Source organism: Taurulus bubalis, assembly GCF_910589615.1.
Source record: "Taurulus bubalis genome assembly, chromosome: 10".
Taxonomy (NCBI): domain Eukaryota; kingdom Metazoa; phylum Chordata; class Actinopteri; order Perciformes; family Cottidae; genus Taurulus; species Taurulus bubalis.
Window position 1 is genome coordinate 9439840 of NC_136598.1, and position 23467 is coordinate 9463306.

Consider the following 23467-nt stretch of genomic DNA (forward strand, 5'->3'; position numbering starts at 1 on the left):
GCTGTTTCACACGGTGGAGTAAGTGCATTATATCATATTGCACATATTGCTTTCAACAGCAATAGTAGAGTTTCTTAATTTTTTTTATAAAATCATAGTTTTACTAAAATTGGGTTTGTGATTTCAAAGCAAGATGGTTCAATTCTGTACACTACTTAATTAATTGGCTACCTATCTTTTACATCTCCAGTGGAGACTTCAAATTGAACAGCATGCTTTGCCAATTGAGGATGTTCTTGCACTCATAGAAATTTTTTTCTCAACTATGAGTCTCTAATTTTGTTAATTTCTGGGGAACAAAATAATAAGGACTGAGATTACACTAATCCCCAAAACCCATAAAACACCCCTGATGCTTCTGCCTTGCTTTGGGAGCAGTAGTTTTGAGCATCATCACCACTTGCTAATTAGTGCAGGTGAGCAACCAAGAAAACTTCCATCCCAAACCACTCAAGTGGGTTAAGGTAACATGAACATTTTACTTTACTTTATAATGAGACCGTGTCAAATAAACAGTTTGAGGTAGTTCATCTTCAAGGGGGCACCACAGACCAGTCTGAAGATTAGATTTGCGGTTCTATCAGGACTGGAGCAAAGATTTAATCATTCCTCGGTGTAGCAAAGCAAAGACGTTGTCGAGGTCGAATGTTGCCAGATTTGAAGTTAATCTTCAGGACGTATCCATGTTTGCGGATTAGCAGCTTGGCTTTGCCCTCAATTGAGCGCCTGCACGGGAGGGATGCTCAGCTATGTCAAGTCAGCCAAGGACAGCAAGGGCGCGATGGGGAACAAGGCATGTTCCATTTCATAATAAAAGCTTTCAAATGATAGAATGATCAATGTCCAACGGGAACAAAACATAAATTGTATATTTTCATGACTAAAGCCTTTGAGATAGAGAAATATAATGATAAACAACCGATGTACAGTTGAATATGGGAATTATGTATATGTAGGGGAAAGTATGGATAATGTAAGATTGATTAATTAATTCACTAAAAAGGCACAGCATTGGAAAGACGTATTAAGCGTAATATTTGAACAATAAACAAATAAGAAACATATTGCAATAGTTATTGTGAAATGATCTATAATCATATATACATCTACAGTGGGATCTGCAGCAAAGTTGTATTGGATGCTTGGTATTTTGTTTAAAACACATATGTAATGACAGACATATATGCAGCCTATTCCTCTTTAGATATGTTGAATTTCTTGTTGTAACTAAGTTAAAACAATTACATCACTTTACTGTAAAGCAGCCTGCAAAACCAAGAAAAGACAACATTTACAGCTTACTAATATATAAAGTTTTACAAGATCTAAGACAATTATCTTGTCTCACATCACAATATCATTTTAATATTGGGATATTACCCAGGCCTAAATTCACATTTTATTTTGAAAGTGGTAATCAGAAATGCCAATTTGTATTCATGCAGGCTTGACAGGAGGAGCCCAGCGCACGGTCCTCCTCCTCAGTTGCAGCCTACAATTCAAGTGTGCACCAGAAAAAAAACATGATGATAAGAGGGATGTGTGGAGAGTGAACATGGGAAGCAAAACCTTACTGGTACATTAAGGATTTTAGAATGGAAAAACTGGAGTTCTTTTGAACAGTTGCAGCTGCAGGTGGAGTGTGCATTTTTGCTGTTGTTTTTCCTCACAATGTGTGAGGGATGGCTGTGGATCGGTTGTCAGTACATTTTCGTTACGGATACAAGGACTGGCAAGTTATCAGCATGAATTACCAAGGGCAGAAAAACTAATATCAATGTTAAATTCGACTCTGGAGAGAGGACCATGGCGAAAAGGAAGGGACTGTTATTTTCACTGCTTTACTTTATAGCAGAGTTCTGGCTCACTTCGCAGCAGGTCCTGAGAATTGGTAAGTAGTACATTTGTCAGATTTTTCTTTAATGTCATTACTCTATGTTAATATAAATACTGCCACAATATGCTTTTTTCAATAATCAATTATATGATTACAAGACCTTGGTTGAGGCTCATTTTGTTTGGGATAACCTACTCTACCTTTCTTTATGCATGTCATAAAAAAATAAGATAAGTTGACTTTTGTGGCATTATCATATATCATTTCCAATATCCCAGAGTAGCATTGCTTCTCTCTAAAGCTTACCAAATAACTATTGTATTTAATTAGAGACAGCCAGGGTAATAAATGCAGAAATCACAACTGTGCATGTCATGCAAGGATATCCATTCATAGATATTGTGCAGCTCAGGTGTTATAGGGCAGTTAATGGAAGCAGGATAACCTCTACGTTCTGGCAATATCAACCAAAACTTTAAGAATCACTGTGTTAAGGATACATTTGTGATGCGTTTTAGTTGTATGTGTCGCTGTGACTATAATACTCTTGTCCCTGGATGATGCAATCATATTATCAGCATCCTGTAACAACCCTAATAGGTGTGTGCCATATGTTAGTAAACATTAATCTTGCATTGACTGTCATTTGGGGAAAAAATAAATCCTTCAGAAACTTACCATGTTGTGATCTTTTGTACAGTATCATTATACAGTAAGTTTGATTGTTAGATTGTTTTCACAAGGGAGGTACACTGAGGACAGAGTGCTATAGTCCACATAAAACAACTCTATTGGTTTTCATAAACATCATGTTAATCCACTTTTGTTGGCTAATGCCAAAGTCTCTGTTCCTCCATGTTGACAGGCAGGTCAGAGGCAGAGGAGTGATTAAGTTGGGCTATGACTTCATCTGAAAGCATGTACTGTTGGCATGAGGATCTACTTGGCACTGAGGAATTTGAAATGGATACAGAGCTAGAGAGTACAGGGTGGACAGTCTCAGTGAAACAGAGGCATCTCTACTACAAACAAAGTCAATTAGACTTAGTGCATATGTATGGTGATGCATATGCACATGCATATGAATATGGATCTGTGTCCAAAGTTGTCTGTTAAGCCTTTGAAATTTGACAAGAACTCTGCTTTCACTTGTAATTAGACAAACAGAGCTCTTGCTTAAACTCTCCCCCTTTGATTTCTGATGTAACTTTGCGACAATGAGCTGCATGGCATTTGCTGCCAAATTAATGGGCTCTGCTCCTTTCCCATTGGTTATCCTCCATTCCTCTAGTGGGTTAGAAGATTGCATCACAAAAAATGACTTTTTAAATTCTGGCCTTAGGACTTTCTGCTCCGTTCAATGCCCAGGGCCCACTTTTCAAAAGTCTCTCTACTTGTAAGGACTTTAACATTCAGACTTGTGCTGTTGCATAACTTTGAAGGCTAATAGGCCAGTGCCACCTCTCTTTTCTAACAGTCCCGATCTGTTCTCTATATTGTTAATCTCTCTAAATCATCTATCACTCTCCGGGGCCGCCTAATCTTTGTCATTCTCTTCATGACCCACACACATCATAATCTCTCCCATATGGTGTGTGGCTTCGTTCAATTAACATTTCTCTATCTTGGCAAGTGCTGCTATCAGATTGTGACTGGCTTCCACTCTTTTCACTGGGGTTGGTAATAATGGTAAATCTTCTCCCTCAAGCCCTTAAACAACTAACAATAATCTTCTTCATGCAGAAAGTCTCTTCCTCAAATATGATACTTAGGCAGCGACCAAATCTCATCGTTGGGGAGAGCACAGAAGCTGCAGCTTGTGGCCTGGCCTCCACTCTATCGTGCTGTTTGTTAAAGTCCTGATTCCTAAATTAGGTGGATTTGATACAGATTATTAAACATGATTTGTATTCTTTCAGTCTAAATGTTTTGTTGTTGGGTCGCAAGCAACTATCCTATAAACAGAGGAACCTCAGTGCTCCACATCAAACGAAGATTTTAGACTGGTTAGGACCTCCTCATTCATTCACAGTCTGGCATGAGTCCAGGTTGGAGTGGTGCTGGTGGTGGTGTTGAGGTGGGGGTCTCACTGGGAACTGGCCCAGGATGGGGAGAAGGGAGAAAGCAAAACACTACGTCATTGTGTTCCTCTGCCTTAAAAGACTCTCCTTCATGTGATACTTGCACAGAGTCACACAATTACACATTAGAATCAGGGCCTATCAGTTCCTTAATATTAACTTCCTACTTTTGATTTCTGGATTAAAAAAGGTCCACCCAGCTGCCTAAACCTGAACCCTGTTATTTCTTTCTCTGAGCCCTGAAGGGAGGAACAGACGTCTAAGCCTAAGGCTTTATCAGTATTTGCCTGCAGCACGAGCAGAATCTTTTGTTTTTGTGACCTCCCAGCATGCATCACCCCACAGCATTGTCTGGCCTATTAAAGACGAGACAGAAGCTCAGTGATCCTGAAAATTATATTGGAAAGTAATTAACGGTAGCTATAGCAAAGATTTCCATTCCACCTTTCTTCATAAATTGCATTAATTATAAGGCCCTGATCAGAAATAGTGAACTCTGCAATTACAAGGAAGAAGTTTTTCATTGGAAACAAAGCTGGGCTATAATATGCAGGCATTCATAGATATTATTTTATTTTTGAGGGCTACGAATGGATGATTGCATTTTTCTTCAACAATGCACACTACAGTGTCCCACAAGATACGCTTGTCTAGAGATTTCTGCTCTAACGTTATAGTTTTACCTGCACCTCTGCACCTACTTTTTTTTTTGTTGTACTATGTGTCTCTTGTGTGCACTTTACCTGTCTGCTGCTGTAATCTTGAAATGTCTCCACTGCGGGACTAATACAGGAATATCTTATCTTATCTTACAAGCTCAAACTTGTATTTACTTAATGATCCCAGACACCTCAAACTTTCTTGTGCATTTGTTTATTTGCTTGGGTTCTGAGTAAGAGCATTGATGTGTCACATGCAAACAGAAAGTGTGAGATGCTTGTCTAACTCAGTGCAGAATGGAAAAGTGCACAGCACCATGATCCTTTGACCCATTTAAAAAGTGTCCAAAAACCTTGTGTTCAGGCAGGATTGTTTACAGGCCAGCGTCATAGCAGGATCAATTTATGGACGCAAAAAAGCAGCTGCTCCACTCCGAGTTGCCTCCAGATGTCTGAGCTCCTATAACCCTGTCTCTAAGGCTGAGCCCAGTAACCCTACAAAGGTTATTTTCGGCCGCTTGTATTCCAAATTTCATTTTTTCACTCACCACCCAAAACTAATGACCATAGATGAGGGACAAAACATAGATGGACAGGTCAATCAAGAGCTTTGCCTTTCGGCCTTCCGGCAAATCTCTTAATATGCCTTCGACTCGACTCCATCTTGTCCACAACGGTCCAATACAGCGCCTGCATTGAATCGCCTCAAAACCCAGAGGATACTTGAACTCCCTCGCTGGGGGCAGTGACTTACTCCCAACCCCGAGGATACAATTAACAGTTTTTTTTACAGCAGGAAACCATGGCGTCAGACTTGAAAGTACTGACTCTCATCCCGACTGGGTCGAGGTCCCCAAACCAGACACTCCCCTCCCCCCAGCTGCGCCATGAGATCCTGTCCATGAAAAAGACGAAGAGAATTGGTGACAAGGGACACCCCTTGCCACCTTGTTGGTGTTGGCCAAATGCTTAGCATAGGACACATCTCTCACTTCAAGGAACTAATGGCTCATAGAAATAACCACGGTAACCCGTATCACTGCAGTATGCCCTACAGTACTCCACGTGGGACACGGTTGTAAGCCTTCTCCAAGTCCAAAAAACCCATGTGGACTGGATTGGCAGCCAACAGCCCTATGAGGGTAAAGAGCTGCTCCACTTCCACTGGATTACTGTTCCACGGCCAGGAAGCAATCTGCATTCCTCCTACTGGATCTGAGGCTTGACAATTAGTTGGAGCCTCCTTTACGGCATCATAGGATAAACTTTTCCGGGGACGCAGTGTGATACCCCGATAATTGAAGCACACTCTCTGGTCCCTCTTTTTAAACATGGAACCACCAACCCAGCTTGCCATTCCACAAGCACTGCCCCCAACCTCCACTTGAAACTGAAGATGTGGTCAGCCAAGACAGCTTAACAATGTCCAGAGCCTTCAGCATCTCAGAGCAAATCTCATCCACCCCTGGCGCCGTGCCACCGAAGAGCTTTTTGACTACCTCAGCGACCTCTGTCAGGTCTGCCATGGATGTGGATTTCTTCCAAAGTCGTCCTTGAGTCTTTGCCTTCTCCACGGAAGACTTGTTCGTCGGGTTTAAGAGCTCATCAAAGTGTTGTACCTAGAAGCCCCTGGGCCAGCCAAGCCACAAAGGGCTCCTTCTTTAGTCAAGGATTCAAGAATCATTAATTGTCATTATGTTTTTGCATCATAAAGAATATGTACAGCAGCAACAACAAAATTCTCTCGGCAGATAATATGGAAGAAATCGTCACGTTTCCGTGAGGAAAACATTGTCCATCAACTTGACTGTGTTTGAGCACCAAGCATCGTGATGTAAACACAACACACACTCTGTCCTGCTGTCCGCCTGCCTGTCAAGTGCAGTGTGATCCGGGATGAATGATGGAGCCGGGAAGATGTGGAATCAACAGTCATCTTCTCTTGCTGCTTTTATCCATCTTATTTTTCTGCAACCGGACATCAGACAACCAGGAGCATGCTGGGTAGTGGAGTAGCCTTAGGTTCTAGCTGGGTTAGCTTTGCTTCCATCTCGGTTCTCCTCCCGCTCCTCCCTGGGGCAGTTTGGGGACGTTTCTTGCGGTCTAGTTGGTTGGTTGGCCGTGGGTGGTGATCGTCTCAAAGACCACTCGCAAAGCTTCCTTTTCAGATGTTAATGAATGTATTCTATCATATGCAATTCGTGATAAACACAGAAAAAAATAAACAAATTAACACAAATATTTTGCAAAATTCCAGGGAGGTACTGGCCAAAGTGTACATGCGCCGCTGTTGCCATAGCAATCATTGCGGCCTTCTTCTTAGGTTGCTGCTACGATGAGCACAGATGACCTTCACACCTACACTCAGATTTCTCCTTCGGGATGCACAAATTTTGCACTATTTTAACGGAGGTAGGAGTTGAAAACCTCGTGGACAGGAGCCCACAGGGCCCGAGCCCGGCCGAGCCCCATGTCGCAGGTAGCATCCCTACCAGGTCTAGCTGCAGTAGTAGGTACGACTCAATCGTACCTCATATAAAAACGCCCTGAAATAATTGTAGTATTTTTAAGGTCAATAAAGTGAAAACTCTGCATAGCTTTAAGTGGGCTAATATCTCTTCTCACACAAAGGGGCTCAAATGTGTGCCTGAACGGTAGAGGAACTCACGTACTGCCACTCTGGACATCAATGTTGACTCAATCTCATTGGTCCACAAATGTTAGCACCTGAGGTAGAGACAAAGTGAATTATTTTCCTGGTAATATGTCTGGAGTTGATGGGTGTGATTATAATTGAGTGATTATACTGTAGTACTCTGTTGCACAATAACCAAGCTAACAGATGGATCAGTCATTTCCTGATACAGTGTATAATCATCTCAGGTGTATTAATAATATGTGCTCAGCTACTTTAAACACTATTAATATGTTCAGTCTTTTGCTGATGTTTACCAGCACTGATTGCTTGGACGAGTGCTCTTCATTCTGAGCTGCAGACAATCTGCAAACACACACATTAAAGGTCTGTTCTCAGGTAGTGAGGAGAGATCATAGATGTGCCTTTCCACCAAGCTTCAAAGAGAAAATCAATAAGTGAACCGTACAATAAAATATATATATATATATATATATATATATATATATATATATATATATATATATATATATATATATATATATATATATATATATATATTTCTCTTTTGATGACAATCAAAGTTGTGTGTAAATAGTTTAGCTCATCACACACAATTATAAAACTTTCCAAACAAGTACACGTCTGTTTGAATACTGGCTTTTCCAAACATGATTGGATGCTTCCACTGTTTGACAGCTGCTATAGGTCTGTTTTTGTCTTAAACTTCTAGGCCTACTTTAGGATTACCAATAAGGTCACAGCTTTTTTTTGCTGAAGGAGGTGGAAAATAAATGGCCTGTTATGGCAAATCAATATATTTATATCAAAGATATTTAAAAAAATATCCTTGGCAAATATAGATTTTTTTTATTTTGGAATAAAAGTTCCATATTTCTGTGGAAAGAATGAAGGACTGTAATGGGACCTACAGCTGCTCAGTGAGGCTTGGTAACCATAATTAGGATTGGCACTTTCAAGCATGCTTTTCGTGAGCAGGGAGTCCAGACAAGGCTTTCTCAGTTTGGGGTTTGAGGCTATGCTACACCAAAGAAAAAGGTCATTCACAATCCAGGTCTCAAGGGAAGCTTTTTAAAGGCCTTTTCTCCTCCCAAATCAATCACAATTTTGCCGGCAAGTCTTCAAACACTGTTAGAGAGTGCAATGACCTATTGCCATCTGGAACCTCAGTATTGAAGTGAGGTAATTTGCAAACTATTGTAGTATCAAAATGATATCTTCACAATTTTTTGTCATGGGTCATTGATTTACAACTATGAAAATGGCAGAGCTTTTAAAAATAACTTCAGTTAGTCTTGTTTTCAAATTTGCAGTATGCTACACATGATTTTTCCTACAACAAAACATTCAACATTAATTTCTGATTTGTTTGGAGAAGAAAACATAATGAAACTGACTAACCCAGTTCAGAACTGGCCTTGTTTCCATCTGCACTCATGAATGTGAATGTGAGAATAAGCATTTAACATTGAAAGTATTACTTGAGAAATCCTATCACTCAAGGCCCAGATGTTTCAAATAATTTACATTTGAAAGGCTTGGGTGAAATCAACGTGCAGGGGCATTTTCAGCCGGGATAAGAACACTGCATCTCACGCGAGTCTGCCCGTCCATTATGCAGGTGGTGGCAATCCAGTGACAATCCAACGTTTTTCTGGCCTTAATCCTAATGCTGCGCTTTATGTAACTGAAATGTAAAACATTGTATGTAGAGCGTGGGCCCGGCTGAAGTAATATATATATCCATATTACCAGCCATGACATGCTAGAGTCGTCCTCTTTCTGGAGCAGCGCAGTGGATTAAAAGAGTTGGACGGTTTTTAGAATGATCTCCTCAACTCTGACACAATCCCCTCCCTATGGCTCTGGTACACACAGCCAGCTGAACATGACTGTACTTAAAGTAGAAATGTATGTTGAAATTACATTATGACAGTTTATTTTACATATTTATCAGGGTTTATTGCTCGTCCTATAAAGCAGGAAATGTGAAATGGCATTGCCAGACGCAGTAGGTGCATATTAAAGGAGTTTTTAATAAAGAGGCAGATAAGGCAGCGGATAACTGCAGTGTAACACTGATTTAAAATATTTATTTTTGTCATTCCTCACTTTATAAAGGTTGATACTTAAGATTACCGTTTGGTGCTTTTTCAAATACGCTATTCAGTAGTCTATATTATTTATATAATATCATAAATGTGATCATCTTAAACCATTAGTCTGAAATGATAAGTCGATTAATTTATTAGTCCATTGACAGAAATCCTATTTTCTATTGTAAACTGATTATCATTGGATTTTAAAACATTCTGGTGGTGTTACCTTAGGTTTTGGAAATTGTGACATTGATGCATTTTCAAACTAATTACCAGTTAACTGATCCATACTCATTAGTTTCACCCTTAAACGTAACACAAACAAGAGCATCAGGTTTCTACAACGACATGTTAGACAGTTGGCTCCCTCATGCTACCTTCAGGTGCAAGTTGTCACTTAAAATAATTACTATAGAGACAAATCCAGTTTGCACGGCTGATGATGATGTTTTAGCAAATTAAACATTTTTAGTCTTACAATAAACAAAGTGCAGTTTTTACATGAGAGGAGTGGATGTTGATGTTAATCCACTGCAACCTCCCAGTCCTTCTTCTCTTACACTGCAATATAAAAAGGAACAATGAACCAGCTTCTCTAGAAACAGTGACACCTCAGGGGTTAGCTTTGTCTCATGCTGTGATTTAAAATAATAATATAATTAACAATTAAAGAAATGTTGGACTATTACAGACTGACCACCACATTTTGCAATAACAAGAATCTTTGGTCCCATCAAGTGGCAGCGACACAGATGTGGTCATGGTAATAATGAAACCTACACGTCTTCTATTAGAGAAGCAAAATATTTATACACAACAGAGAAGTCGGTCCAGAAACTAATCAGTTAAAAAGCAACATGTGGAGAAGAAAATATAATGTATTTAGAGAGCATTAGGTTTTTAATGGAAGATGGCCTTTCATAGCAACAGTGTTTTGGCAGCCTGAACAGAAAAACTTCTTCACAGTAAATTACATTTTGTTTTGCGGCTTCACTATATGATCCTATAAATCACAAGCTGATGGGGACACACTTAAGTATGATTTCATTGAAGGTGATTGTTGTCTAGAGCAGTACATTTTAAAAGATTAGAAATATGACTTTGAGGTGAATGAGTGCAGCGGTTCATCTGTTGAATTACGGTTGCAAAGAAGAACGGAGAGGAGAAAAAGATGGCATGGTATGTTATTAAATATCTGCCAAGATAATGTATTACTGGATATGTAAAGCCCCTACATAGATTAGCTGTGAAGCTGGTCTATAATGAACAGCCGGTGAAGCATGTCTACCTCGCCAAATCATCCCACACAGCATCGTGTCAGCTGGTGAAATTCAGGCCATGTAAATAGGGTGAAGTCAATAAAGGTCAAGCTTTTGTCTGAATGAGATTAAAACCCTCAACTCAACCCTTAGTAGCATTATGTGGTCCAAGTAACACAGAGAACTGGGCCACATTATGGCCACAACTATCAGAATTAAGTTGTTGTACCTTCAAGCGCTATAAAGGTGGAGAATAATGATGCTGAGACAAGTCATCCGATCAATAGTTTCTCTGATATTACTTCATTGTGATCTGGCTGTTGCTCTGACACCACCACTGTTTCTTCTCTTCTTCCAGGCGGCATTTTTGAGACGCTTGAGAATGAGCCAATTAGTGTTGAAGAACTGGCCTTTAAATTTGCTGTAACCAACATAAACAGGAACCGGACCTTAATGCCAAACACCACATTGACCTATGACATCCAGAGAATTAACCTATATGACAGTTTTGAGGCCTCAAGAAGAGGTAAGGATGATCTCATTTAATTCTGAAAACTCTCTGTGTTGAAGAATTAATTAAAGTGATTGTTTACTATGACACAAGTGTCTCTCCTGTTGGTCATTTGTTATTTTATTTCTCCCCTTTCTGTTTCATTACTTCAGCCTGCGACCAGCTGGCTTTGGGTGTTGGGGCTGTATTTGGCCCCTCTCACAGCTCATCCGTCAGTGCGGTGCAGTCCATTTGTAACGCCCTGGAAGTCCCTCACATCCAGACACGCTGGAAACACCCCTCAGTGGACAACAAAGACAGCTTCTACATTAACCTCTATCCGGAGTACACCTCCATAAGCCGAGCTGTGCTGGACATAGTGCAGTACTACAAGTGGAAGTCGGTCACTGTTGTCTATGAGGATGCAACTGGTGAGTGAAACCAGTGAAGCATTGAAACACTTCAGCAGCCAAATGTGTCCAAATATGTGACCACGTACAAAATGTTGGGAATTGGATGTTATTTTTATGCATGTGTGAATACTGTGCATGTTTGTGTTGAGCTGATTGTATCATATAGTATCAGAATCAGAATCAGAACCATTTATTGCCAAGTAAGTTTACACATGCAAGGAATTTGTCCTGGCGGGAGGTGCAAAACATTTAACAAAGAACATTTAATGATAAACATGAAACAGAGTGCAATAAAAAGGGAGCATGGATATTTACAAATGGATGTATTGAATATTTACAGTTGGGTCTAGAGAGAATACAAATTCAAGTTAAAATTAAAAAATAAAAATAAGTAAAGTGCACGGAATGAAGTGATTGATTGATAGTAGTGTGGAACCTGCACGCTAAAGTGTGTGCTGATGGGAGGCAGGAAGGACCTCCACTGTTTTAATAATAAGTTAAGCAATGAGCATTATTGTACAACGGTTGCAGTCAAGTTGGTGTTGTTGGTCATTGTACATTGAGGAATCTGACTTAAAATAATAAGATATTAGATACATTATTAGCTTCTACGAGTCCTGGCCGCAAAATCTCATGGAAGCTGTAGTTGATGAATGCCAACAAAAATGTAGTGTTTCATATTAATTTGAATATTTTTACTAACCGGCATTGTTCATTTATCTTACAATGCAGCCAGAGAACCCCAATATAACAACAGCTTTTCAGAAGGAACAATGATGGGGGGAAAAACACTTAATAATAATAAGATAATACATTGTTATTCCGAGGCAATGGAAAACAGAGTGGACATCTAGAATTGATTCTCTTCATTCGAGATGCTCCTCCAAAGGCTTTGAATAGACACGACTTCTATGCAAACGTTATCAAAAATCACGAAAATAAAATGGATGCTCTAAAAATGTTCTCATCCTTCAGTTGGCATCTTGTTGGTCTGGTATTTATATTGTAAAGCTAATAGGTGATTCAAACTGTGTTTCGGACTTCAACACTATTTTGGAGTAATTGATGAATTCACATCATCACAAAAATTGCAGACATATTTTTTTTAAACGAAAGAAAAATGTCACAGAGATAATGGTTAACGAAAAAAGTGTTTGCAACAGGCTGAATTAGCATCCAGCTTTCAAAGTGTAACACAAATAACAATGTAATGCGTCTTACCTTTGTAAGAACGTCTTCTTTGACTTTGTGTTTGCAAATGGTGTCCGCAGGCCAGACTCCACAGTCACAGAGCACATGTGTAGAAGGTCAAGGTGCTCCCTCCAGTCTCTAATCCGGTTACACGCTACCCGGGTAGAGCAGAAACTAATATTCTCACCGTGTGCATGTTGGTTAGGACATAATACAACAGGTCATTTGGAGAGATTAGAATGTGGTGATGTATTGTACAATACTATATTTTATAAAATGTTTGTTGATGTGTATTTACAGGAAACAGGAAAACTAGGTGGACATGATGACAATTGACCTGAGTGTAATCGAGAGTGCTCACTGCCCTCCTGTGGTCACAGTGATTAACTGCAATATCAAATTAGCGTCAAAGTAGGAAAAAAAGCGTGCTACCACTTCCGGTTAAGACTTTCAAAATACCGTGACCAAACCGAAACAATAAAACAAATTTAACTTAACTGAAATAATTGTTAATTGCTGTACTCAAGTTAGAGACTTAAACCCATATTTGCTGCTAAACAAATTTGTTTATAAGATAAACAATAGAAATATCAAACCATGGGAGTGCACGTGAGATGACTAGCAAACGTTCTACTAGCTAGACTACATTTAGCAGGGTTTTTATATGATTTTCCGTCCATATTCTCAGATAAATGGTTGTGAACTGTCATACTGATACATTGCAGTGCCTCTATAGAAATGAAGATACAACAATGATAAACCTGTTCTCATCCCATGTGTGCCAATTGCTATAATCAATAGGTTATGTTGTGAGATGCTTACAAAATAATCTTACATTAGAATACAAGATTCAGAATTGTATCTACCTTGCAAAGTTGACATGTTTTAAATGGACCATGGGGGAACCCTTATCTTATCTCATCCGAGAGAGCAGATACTGGGTAAATAAAAAGGATTTATTTTATTGCCTCATGCTCTGTTTGCTTAATGTCTCTAGAATATCCATCTTAACTGTGAAACTAAATATATGTATGTATGTTGAGACATACAGTCACTGAAGCAGATATATATTAAAAAAAATCAAATACCATGAAATCAAAACACTCAAATACAATCAAAAGCTGATTATGTATTAATTACATAGCCTTTATTCCACTATATACATAGCCTTTTTATTTGGAGTAAAATGTCTCCAGAGGGTGGGTTTGTTGTAAATGGGATTGTCGAGCCTAATTTTTACCTTCTTGGCTTTTAATTTAAGGACTGATTCGTTTGCAAGAGTTGATCAAAGCTCCGTCCAGATACAGCATTAAAATCAAGATCCGCCAGCTGCCAACAGGAAGTAAAGATGCCCGTCCTCTGTTGAAAGAGATGAAGAAGGGGAAGGAGTTCTATGTCATCTTTGACTGCTCGTACCAAACGTCAGCCGATGTTCTCAAGCAGGTGAATAACAAACATCTACCAGCATGTAGTCTACACTGGGCAGCCCTGAGGATTTAATTCATAATTTGACACCCTAAGTGCAATGTTGTTTCAGAAATCCAATTTGAACCTTGCAGTGGAGAGTAGTCTGAATTTGTTGTTTGTTTCTGCATTGCTTTTCGTTTAATATTCACTTGTGCAAGTTAGTCTTCTTCTTTCCCCTTCAGAAATCCTATGATTATTGCAAAATCCAAGGAGAGCCTTTTTTTGAGGAAGACGTACACTTGATTGGAATCATGTGCTAACATGAGCAACTCACTTGGATACTTATTATTGCAAACCATGCTAACAATACTAAATGAGGCAATTTGGAAAATGGGTGGTTTGTATTTTGAAAGAGTCTCTTGGTAACAGATGTGGTTGGATCGTTTTTCGGGAAAGAAAATACTTTTTATACTGGCTGCCTGAAGAGAAAGGCGAATACATATTGTCTCTTATTCTGTTTAGATCTTGTCCATGGGGATGATGACTGAATATTACCACTTCTTCTTCACTACACTGGTAAGATTACTGTCATCGAGCCACATTTGTGAAATGCCTGCATCTCAAGAACACAAAGATTGTTTTTTATTTATTCATGTGCACAGAAACTTTGACTTATGAGTTTCTCTCTGAAACAGGAATTAAATACCGTATGATGCATACAAATAACAGTGAACCATTGAATAGAGTGTCCCTCTATCCTACTCATGCTGAGAAGTGCATCTTCACCTAATGATTCTGTTATGCAAAGATTATGCAGATGAACTCAAACATCTGTGGTTTGTTTTCTAATAACATTGCTGGATGTTTTCAGTGCCCTTGGCGTAATTTGTATGGCAAATTGTGCCTATACCCTCGCTGAATAACTCACATCAAACTTTTGGATATGTTTTTGCATCACATTAATTATACACTGATGATGTTGTACTTCTACAGGACCTGTTCTCCCTCGACCTGGAGCCGTACCGCTACAGTGGGGTCAACATGACGGGGTTCAGACTGCTCAACATAGACAGCCCACATGTTGCCTCGGTGGTAGAGAGGTGGGCCATGGAGCGACTGCAGGCTCCCTCCAAAGCAGAGACGGGAATGATGGAGGGGATGATGACAGTAAGCGACTTTACTTTCCTCCTTTCATTTCCGCATGCCAAAGGTCCACCAGGTGAAGGGGCTGTGTCTCTCAGTGGGGACTCTCATCTAAACGATGTCCTCTCTGATGCTATTGGGAGTGTTCATCTAGCCTACTGGAAGCAACTTGCTCAAAAGGTCAAGGAAAGCCGGTTCTTTCTCTGAAAAGCCAGACATTAAATGGAAAATATATCAGCTGAGCAAAGTTAGAAACAATCTGTTTGTCATCAGCCAAGTTGTTTTCTGTACCAAAAACTATGCTGTAATATCAAATAGGATAGTCCTCAACATCCAGACATAATCACTGAGAGATTAATATAAATGTGTAAACACAGAGCCTATTTTGGGAAACTGCACAGGCTTAATCTGAGCCCCTCATCACCCACACAGGTATTTTGAATAAAATCACACATCACCACATTGTGCTGGTTGTGTGTCCTGTTTGCAAAACTGGCGCTGACATTCGTCAGGCTCCCACCCTATCTTTATTCAAGCAAGCCCTCAAAACCCACCTCTTCAAACTCGCCTTCACCTGCTAAACCCCTGCACCCTATCCTCCACTACATGACTCATTCCACACAGCTTCTCCAGTTATCTTTTTGTTACCAAAGATTTTTCTGTTTGCTGGTTTTGTTTGCTTTGTCTTTCCATTGTTTGTTTTGTTCTGTTTGTCTTTGTCTCTTGTCCCCAGTGTAACGTGTCTTTGAGTATCTTGAAAAGCGCTATATAAGTTTTAATTATTATTATTATTTGAGAAACCATATGCTGCTGTGCATTTACAGTACAGCAACACTCCTTATGTGATAAGTGCATGACGGACTCCCTGCTGATGGATGCTGACGGCCATGTTTCTCTTTCAGACAGAAGCAGCTCTGATGTACGATGCCGTCTACATGGTGGCTGCTGCCTCGCAGCGGGCATCCCAAATCACTGTCAGCTCCCTTCAGTGCCACCGACATAAACCCTGGCGCTTTGGATCACGCTTTATGAGCATGCTCAAAGACGTGAGTTTGGTTTATGAATGTGTGACACTCGCCCTTTTTCTTCCATCCATTCATCCATTTCACAGCCAATTTAATTTCCCTGGCTGCAGGAGCAGACACAATAGAGTTAGGAGATTTGCTGTCATGAGCAAGGAGTGTGAAGATTAAGATGAAGAATTTAAGAAGAAGATTTTAAATCATTTTCTCAGGAGATAGGGATTGACGTCATGTTCTTCATGTTGGGGGTTTCTTAGATAAGTGAGGTTTTCAGAAGCCTACTGATGAGAGCCGTCCATTGAGAGCTGTAACTTGTACTTAATACTCATTCCATCCATCCATCCATCCATTATCAGCCGCTTATCTGGGGTCGGGTCGCGGTGGCAGCAGGTTCAGCAGGCCGACCCAGGCTTCCCTCTCACCCGCAACACTTTCCAGCTCATTCACTTTCCAGCTCATCCATAATAATTCATAATACTCATTCTAAAATATATTTGTTCTAGATTCTCATAGTTTGAAGTTTGAAGGATGCCATAGTAAATGTATCCTAGAGTAGATCTTAGGTCATTTAAACTCAAATTGAAAAAAAATATATATATTAATTTGTATTCAATAGTCTCACTTGTTGTGCTATACTTTCTAATTAGATGTTTCTTTGAGAAATGAGCGTTCCAATTGCAAGTGCGGTCAGAATAATGAAGGGCACAGGACATGCCTGCAGAGAGCAGGGTGTGAGTACATTCACTTTTCAGCTGTAAAGCCGTAGCAAATATTGTCTGTTATTAGATTTATGATTCATGCTTTTACATAAACAGAATCTGAGGCAGGCGTGTGGCAGGTGCAGTTTGGGTGACTGGGGATAGTTGGGAAGAGCTGAGGGAAACTGGAGGGTTGCAGAGTCTGACATGACAGGAGATGGGAACAAGGGAACAGGGGGAATATAGAAAAATACGTTATTAACTGGTAGGAACCACAACAACTTGATTTCATTCATGTTTTACTCTATTAAGAACCTTGACACATTCTTGATTTGTCTGCACTATATTACCACACAATAATAATGTAACATGGACAACAATCAAAACAGACCTGATGTTCACTGTGGTGGATCATTTACAGAAAGCTATTTTCAGGTCTCTGCAAGGTGAACTGAACACTGTACAGATACTAGTGGCTGCCTGGATGCTGGAAAATACATAACACATCTGTGGTTAGCTTTTGAAAATAATCAGCAGTAGAATGGTTTACATAATTTAAGTTAAATTGGTTAAAACATACACATTATTGATATGGTCCTTTCAGGTTGTATTTTATCTGTGTGCCCTTGAGTAAGTCATTGAATTAAGGGGTGCTGCTCTCTGACACATTGCACTCGTTTGCATCGGTGAGGGAAGGCAAAAATACAATTTACCCTGCAGGAATCAAGGCTGTATCACATATGTAATACCAATATTAAGCATATTAGGCAGTATAAGCATGGATAATCAGTGAGGTTTCAGTGGTGTGTTGAAACTCATTCTCATCCTTTTTTATCATCTGGATTCTCCAATCTGAGAAGACCCATGTCATCACTACATTTACAGTAATGACACCAACACATGGTCAAGACACAGACTCTTTTGATTGGTGAGGATTTAAAAAGAGACTTAATGACATAAATCAATCTGGATTTAGGGGTTAAGTAGACCTCACAGATGTGTGCAATAAGACTGTGTCAAGCGGTCTAATCAAAGATCAACTTCATCAAATGATACCCTGTAACCTTCTATAGATGCAAAAGATCTTTGCATTAGAAACGGATGTCAGTAACGTAACGAAGGGGAAACATTTCCCGTGATGGCATCAAGTTTATCCTGGGGTCTTATGTTTGTGTGTGTGCATTGCCATATATTAATGGATCAGGATACATTTGGTTCCAGTAGATTGAATGTAATTATTTGCAGATACAAACTGACTGATGTAAGTTTCTGTTTAAAGGCTGAAAGAACAAGATGATGAAACATAAGGCTCTCTTAGTCTTAATACACCTGTAATTGATTTCTGACAAAAAATCCTTCAGGCTGATATAGCGAGAAAGTCGAATGAATTTGGAGTATTTTGTAGAATCTAATGATGGTGTAGCAGGACACTTACCCAGATGATTACATTGTATGACAATAGGTGAGGGACAGTTCACCCAAACACCCAATTAACCCTCAGAAGTCATTTATTCACTCAGAGAGTTTCGATGTGATTTGTAGTGATTTGAAGCTTTTGCTAGTACCATGTGCCCAATGGCATTTGGTTTGTGTAACGCCAAGTGCCCCCAGTCATTTCTAGTTCTTTAATGCACGCACACTGTGAGCTGCACCACCGTGAGCCTCAACACACATCCTTTAAAGACAAACAAGTGAGACAGCTCTGCTCCCATATGCAGGCTTTATTTCCCAAAAGTATTTGGCTATTATTATCTAACAGCTATGTCCATTTTCAAACATAACATTATTACTGTTTACGGTTGCTCTCAATAATCCACATGTTGGAATCAGTTTTTCTCAGAACTACTTTCCTCCTAAAAACACCAACTGACTGTCTTGTGTTGTGAAATAGGAAACTGCTCACAAGTTGTAGATTATCAGTCACAATATCCAGTTTGTCAGTGATTATACGTAAATTAGATTATTTCTCATTTAGATGCAATGCAACAGTCTTTAATAGGAATATAAGGTTTGTATTTGTGTCATGAGGTGAATTGCTCTTTTAATTATATGTTCAGTCCAATGTAATTCACAGACAAACAAAAATTACATCCTGAAATGCTATTTGCTGGACATTGGCAAATTTACAGAAGGTGCATTGGTTTCTTCCCATACAAAGATTGTCTCCTCAGCTCCCTGCATCAGTGCAAAATAGAGATGCAGCTCATTTCTCTAAGCCCCTGTAACATAGATTTAACCTGACTGTTATTCAGCTGAGCTCACTTCATTATCAGCAGCATTCAAATATCTCTGAGCTCTGCTGCCCCCCCTCCCCCCACACTGCTCTCCACTCAGACAGAAGCCATGCCTGCCTGCCCCATTTACATCACTGTCCAGCATGTTATATACTCCGAGGTACTTAATATTTCATTTGAAGATCCATCCAATGCAAATATATCCATTAAGTTGCAGTTAGCCTCTGTCAATGTTCTTTGCTTAATGTAGCACTCATCAATTATTCATTTTTTAAAAACTGTTTTCATTTTTCCGAGTCTGCTTGACTTTGCATTTATGTTTATGACAATAACACAACTGAAGGAATTCATTGGTTTTGTTTTCTGCACTGTCTTTGCCACAGGCACAGTGGAACGGCTTGACGGGACAAATCATTATAAACAAGACAGACGGCCTGCGGAAAGAATTTGATTTAGATGTCATCAGCCTCAAGGAAGATGGCTTGGAGAAGGTGAACTATCTGACCTATGTCTTTATTGTCAGTACATGCTGTTGTTGTTGACATCCAAACAGAGCTGAACAGAGTAGAGAGAATAGACAAAAAGAGATACTGGTATTCACTGTAAACTCCTTTTTTTTCTAAAATTGCAGAACGATGTTTTGTCTGTGAAACTGTGTTTTGGTGCACAAATTTACCCTGAAAATGACATTTTTGAACTGCTTTAACACAGCTCTTGCAAATAGTTGTAGTTGTCCTTTTTAAGGTCAACATGTTGTGAAGGTTTCTTTGAACACTTTGACAATGCTGCTCTTCATTGTGGAAGGTCATGAACAGGCCTCTGCACTGCAAAGAAATTACACTTAAGTCAAAACAGTTGAACGGAAAGATTTAATTGAATTGATTGGTCAGAAATAAGAGCTGTGATCAGAAGGGTTATTATTTCCCACATTTGTCTTCAAGCTCATTTACCATCATTGTTTACTGTTTTTCCATTTAAGTTCAGAGCTCTGTGATTAAAATGCTTTTTCTTTATTATTTCTGCAAGACAATCGCGGGCAACAACCGCCTGAATAAAGTGTGGAAAAAGGTCTGTACTTTAGTTGCCCTGGCAGGCTAAAAGAATATTGGCACTATTTATTATTTGACTCTACGTGCTGCCCTCTGTGATGTCTCCCTTAAGACACATTTTAGGTACTGGTTGGACAAGGCATTTCAAGTTTTATATGTGTTTATATTCTTCTACTTTTTTCCCTCCTCCACTACCTAATCTCTGTTTGTTCTTCCACTGTAATTTGTCAGCTTCTTCGTACTTGTATATTTTCCCTTCTTTGCATTCCCTATTGTCATAACGTCAAGGTGACTTGGACAACTATGGATCTTTTAGTGTGGTTATTTGAATATTGTATAAATTACAGATTGGTGTGTGGAACTCCCAAACCGGCCTTAATTTAACAGAAAACAACAAGGACTCATCCACAAATGTGACTGACTCAATGGCCAACAGGACTCTCATTGTCACAACTATTCTGGTATGAATTAAAGTAATTAGCAGGCAGCATTTTATCAGGAATGTGCTGATGAAACTAATAAAGTATGTTATGCGCCTTGTTCCAGGAAAATCCATATGTCATGTATAAGAAATCTGATAAGCCCCTGTATGGAAATGATCGCTTTGAGGGCTACTGCCTGGACCTGCTCAAAGAGCTCTCCAACATTCTGGGCTTCTCCTATGAGGTAAAGCTGGTGACCGATGGCAAATATGGAGCTCAAAATGACAAGGGAGAGTGGAATGGCATGGTGCGAGAACTCATTGATCATGTGAGTACCAATCAATAGTATATGTAAGAAAATATCTGAGCAATCAGTCGTATCGTCGGTCACATACTGAAATTTGGCTTGACGTTTTTGTTCTGTATCAGGTGGCGGACCTTGCCGTGGCCCCTCTCACTATCACATATGTGAGGGAAAAAGTCATAGATTTCTCCAAGCCCTTCATGACACTGGGGATCAGCATCCTCTACCACAAACCCAATGGCACCAATCCAGGAGTGTTCTCCTTCCTCAACCCACTGTCTCCTGATATCTGGATGTACGTGCTACTGGCCTGCCTCGGTGTCAGCTGCGTGCTGTTTGTTATTGCCAGGTAAAATCAATTTCTAATAAATGGGACTAACAATTAGTGTGTGTAGAACATGCCTATCTATTGCTACAGATATAATTATCTTTACATGTGTATTGTAGTTGGTTGCACTTTAGGCAACACTGTTAGCTAAAAAACATTCATAGGCTATTTGGATGATTTTATAGTCAACCATTCAGTTTGGCTGCAACAAATTCCTAAAGTTTTGTTGCACACTGCTGCAAAGACTCACCACAGGCATGTTTCTGTGTCCTTGGTCAAAATTGAGTCAGAATGCTAAGATGTAAGTCGTTCAGATGAGTTGGAAAAAGAGAGATAATGCAGGTAGAGATGAGTAAATATCAGCTGTTGCCACAGGTGTCATTATAAGGTAATGGTATTATATTTACATCAATAATTGGAATTATTTGCCTTCAGGTTTACTCCTTATGAGTGGTACAACCCTCACCCCTGCAACCCAGACTCAGATGTGGTTGAAAACAACTTCACTCTAATAAACAGTGTCTGGTTTGGAGTTGGAGCACTTATGCAGCAAGGTATTGGCCCACTATACTGTCATTATTATAGTGTTATGTCATTATGCTATGTTATACCTGGAAGTACTTTCCCTCTGGTAGAGCACCTTCAACCATCCCCTTCAAAATGTTTGTGGTGTGCCTGGAAAAACAAAACAAGATTGTCAGTTGTGGCTATGTTGTGTTACATAACATATCGTTATTGTCTAGAAATGTGTTTGTTTGTAGAGTTCATAATGTGCCCTGCGTTGTTATCTGACAGGATCCGAACTGATGCCTAAAGCCCTCTCTACAAGGATAGTCGGTGGAATATGGTGGTTCTTTACATTGATCATAATCTCCTCTTACACGGCCAATTTGGCTGCCTTCCTCACTGTTGAGCGAATGGACTCACCAATCGACTCTGCAGATGACTTGGCCAAGCAAACCAAAATAGAGTATGGTGCTGTCAGAGACGGCTCCACCATGACCTTTTTTAAGGTAATCTCCTTTTCACTGAACAGTAATTGGGACAGTAACTGTACAGCAATGGAGGGAGGGATGCAAACAAGAACATCAGTTTTGAATTGAATAAACCTGACGTTTGAGCCTTAGTCATCAGTCCTCAGTCATTACAGTCACATGAGTTGGGTTAAAGGTTAGTGTCTTTGAAATGTCCTCAAACAAGCAGATTTCTCGAAGCCGATGGACAATTCTTCCACAAAAAAAATCAAGCATTTATTGTTTTGTTTGTAGCACAATGAGTTTATCTGAATGAGATAATTGAATGTACTTGAGCAGATTTGTACACACTTGTCACATCCAATCTCCTGCCATGCATCCGAATGATGGCTCCAAGCAGCAGATAGCCTTCTTTCATTTGAAATATTAGAAACAAGCGTCAACCACTGACCATGTATCAATATCATCTGTTATGTGTTTTTGTTTGTTGTTTGTTGTGCTGACCAGCAATGTATATTGTTTTAAACTTCCATTAATCCTGATTCAACAGAAATCTAAGATCTCAACCTATGAGAAAATGTGGGCATTCATGAGCAGTAGAAAAAACACGGCTTTGGTGAAAAACAACCGGGAGGGGATTCAGAGGGTTCTCACCACAGACTACGCTCTTTTGATGGAGTCAACCAGCATTGAGTACATCAGTCAGCGTAACTGCAATCTCACACAGATTGGAGGCTTGATAGACTCAAAGGGCTATGGAGTGGGAACCCCGATTGGTAAGAGAGATGAATAACAAACTACACACAGTAACAAAGATAACCAATAAATACTACATATCTGTCTGATAAACAGCAAACCCAGAGGTTATGACGCTGGTAATGGCAGTAATAATGTTTTTCATCCTGCTGTAGGCTCCCCTTACAGAGACAAGATCACCATCGCCATCTTGCAGCTTCAGGAGGAAGGAAAGCTGCACATGATGAAGGAGAAATGGTGGAGAGGGAATGGCTGTCCAGAGGAGGACAGCAAAGAGGCCAGTGCTCTGGGTGTGGAGAACATAGGAGGAATCTTTATTGTCCTGGCAGCTGGATTAGTCCTCTCAGTTTTCGTTGCAATCGGAGAGTTTATTTACAAATCCAGAAAAAACTTGGACATTGAGGAGGTGAGTGTTGGTCAGTGTGAATGGCACAACAAGTATTAA

General features: G+C 39.7%; 1 protein-coding gene across 2 annotated transcripts; it reads left to right on the forward strand.

Moving 5' to 3' along the window:
* Positions 1-1779: 1779 nt before the first annotated feature.
* Positions 1780-23467, forward strand: LOC306742622 (glutamate receptor ionotropic, kainate 1; the record flags this gene model as incomplete). Of its 2 annotated transcripts, XM_079225016.1 has the most annotated exons (16): positions 1780-1891; positions 10950-11117; positions 11255-11512; positions 13947-14128; positions 14615-14668; positions 15086-15259; positions 16138-16281; positions 19573-19680; positions 20216-20257; positions 20586-20699; positions 20785-20988; positions 21090-21313; positions 21728-21846; positions 22088-22305; positions 22817-23042; positions 23178-23467. In XM_079225016.1, exons 1-16 carry the CDS (start codon positions 1807-1809, stop codon positions 23465-23467), a joined length of 2610 nt encoding a protein of 869 aa, XP_079081142.1. In that variant the 5' UTR covers positions 1780-1806. The 2 variants fall into 2 exon arrangements, with proteins under 2 accessions (XP_079081142.1, XP_079081143.1); XM_079225017.1 differs by lacking the exon at positions 20216-20257.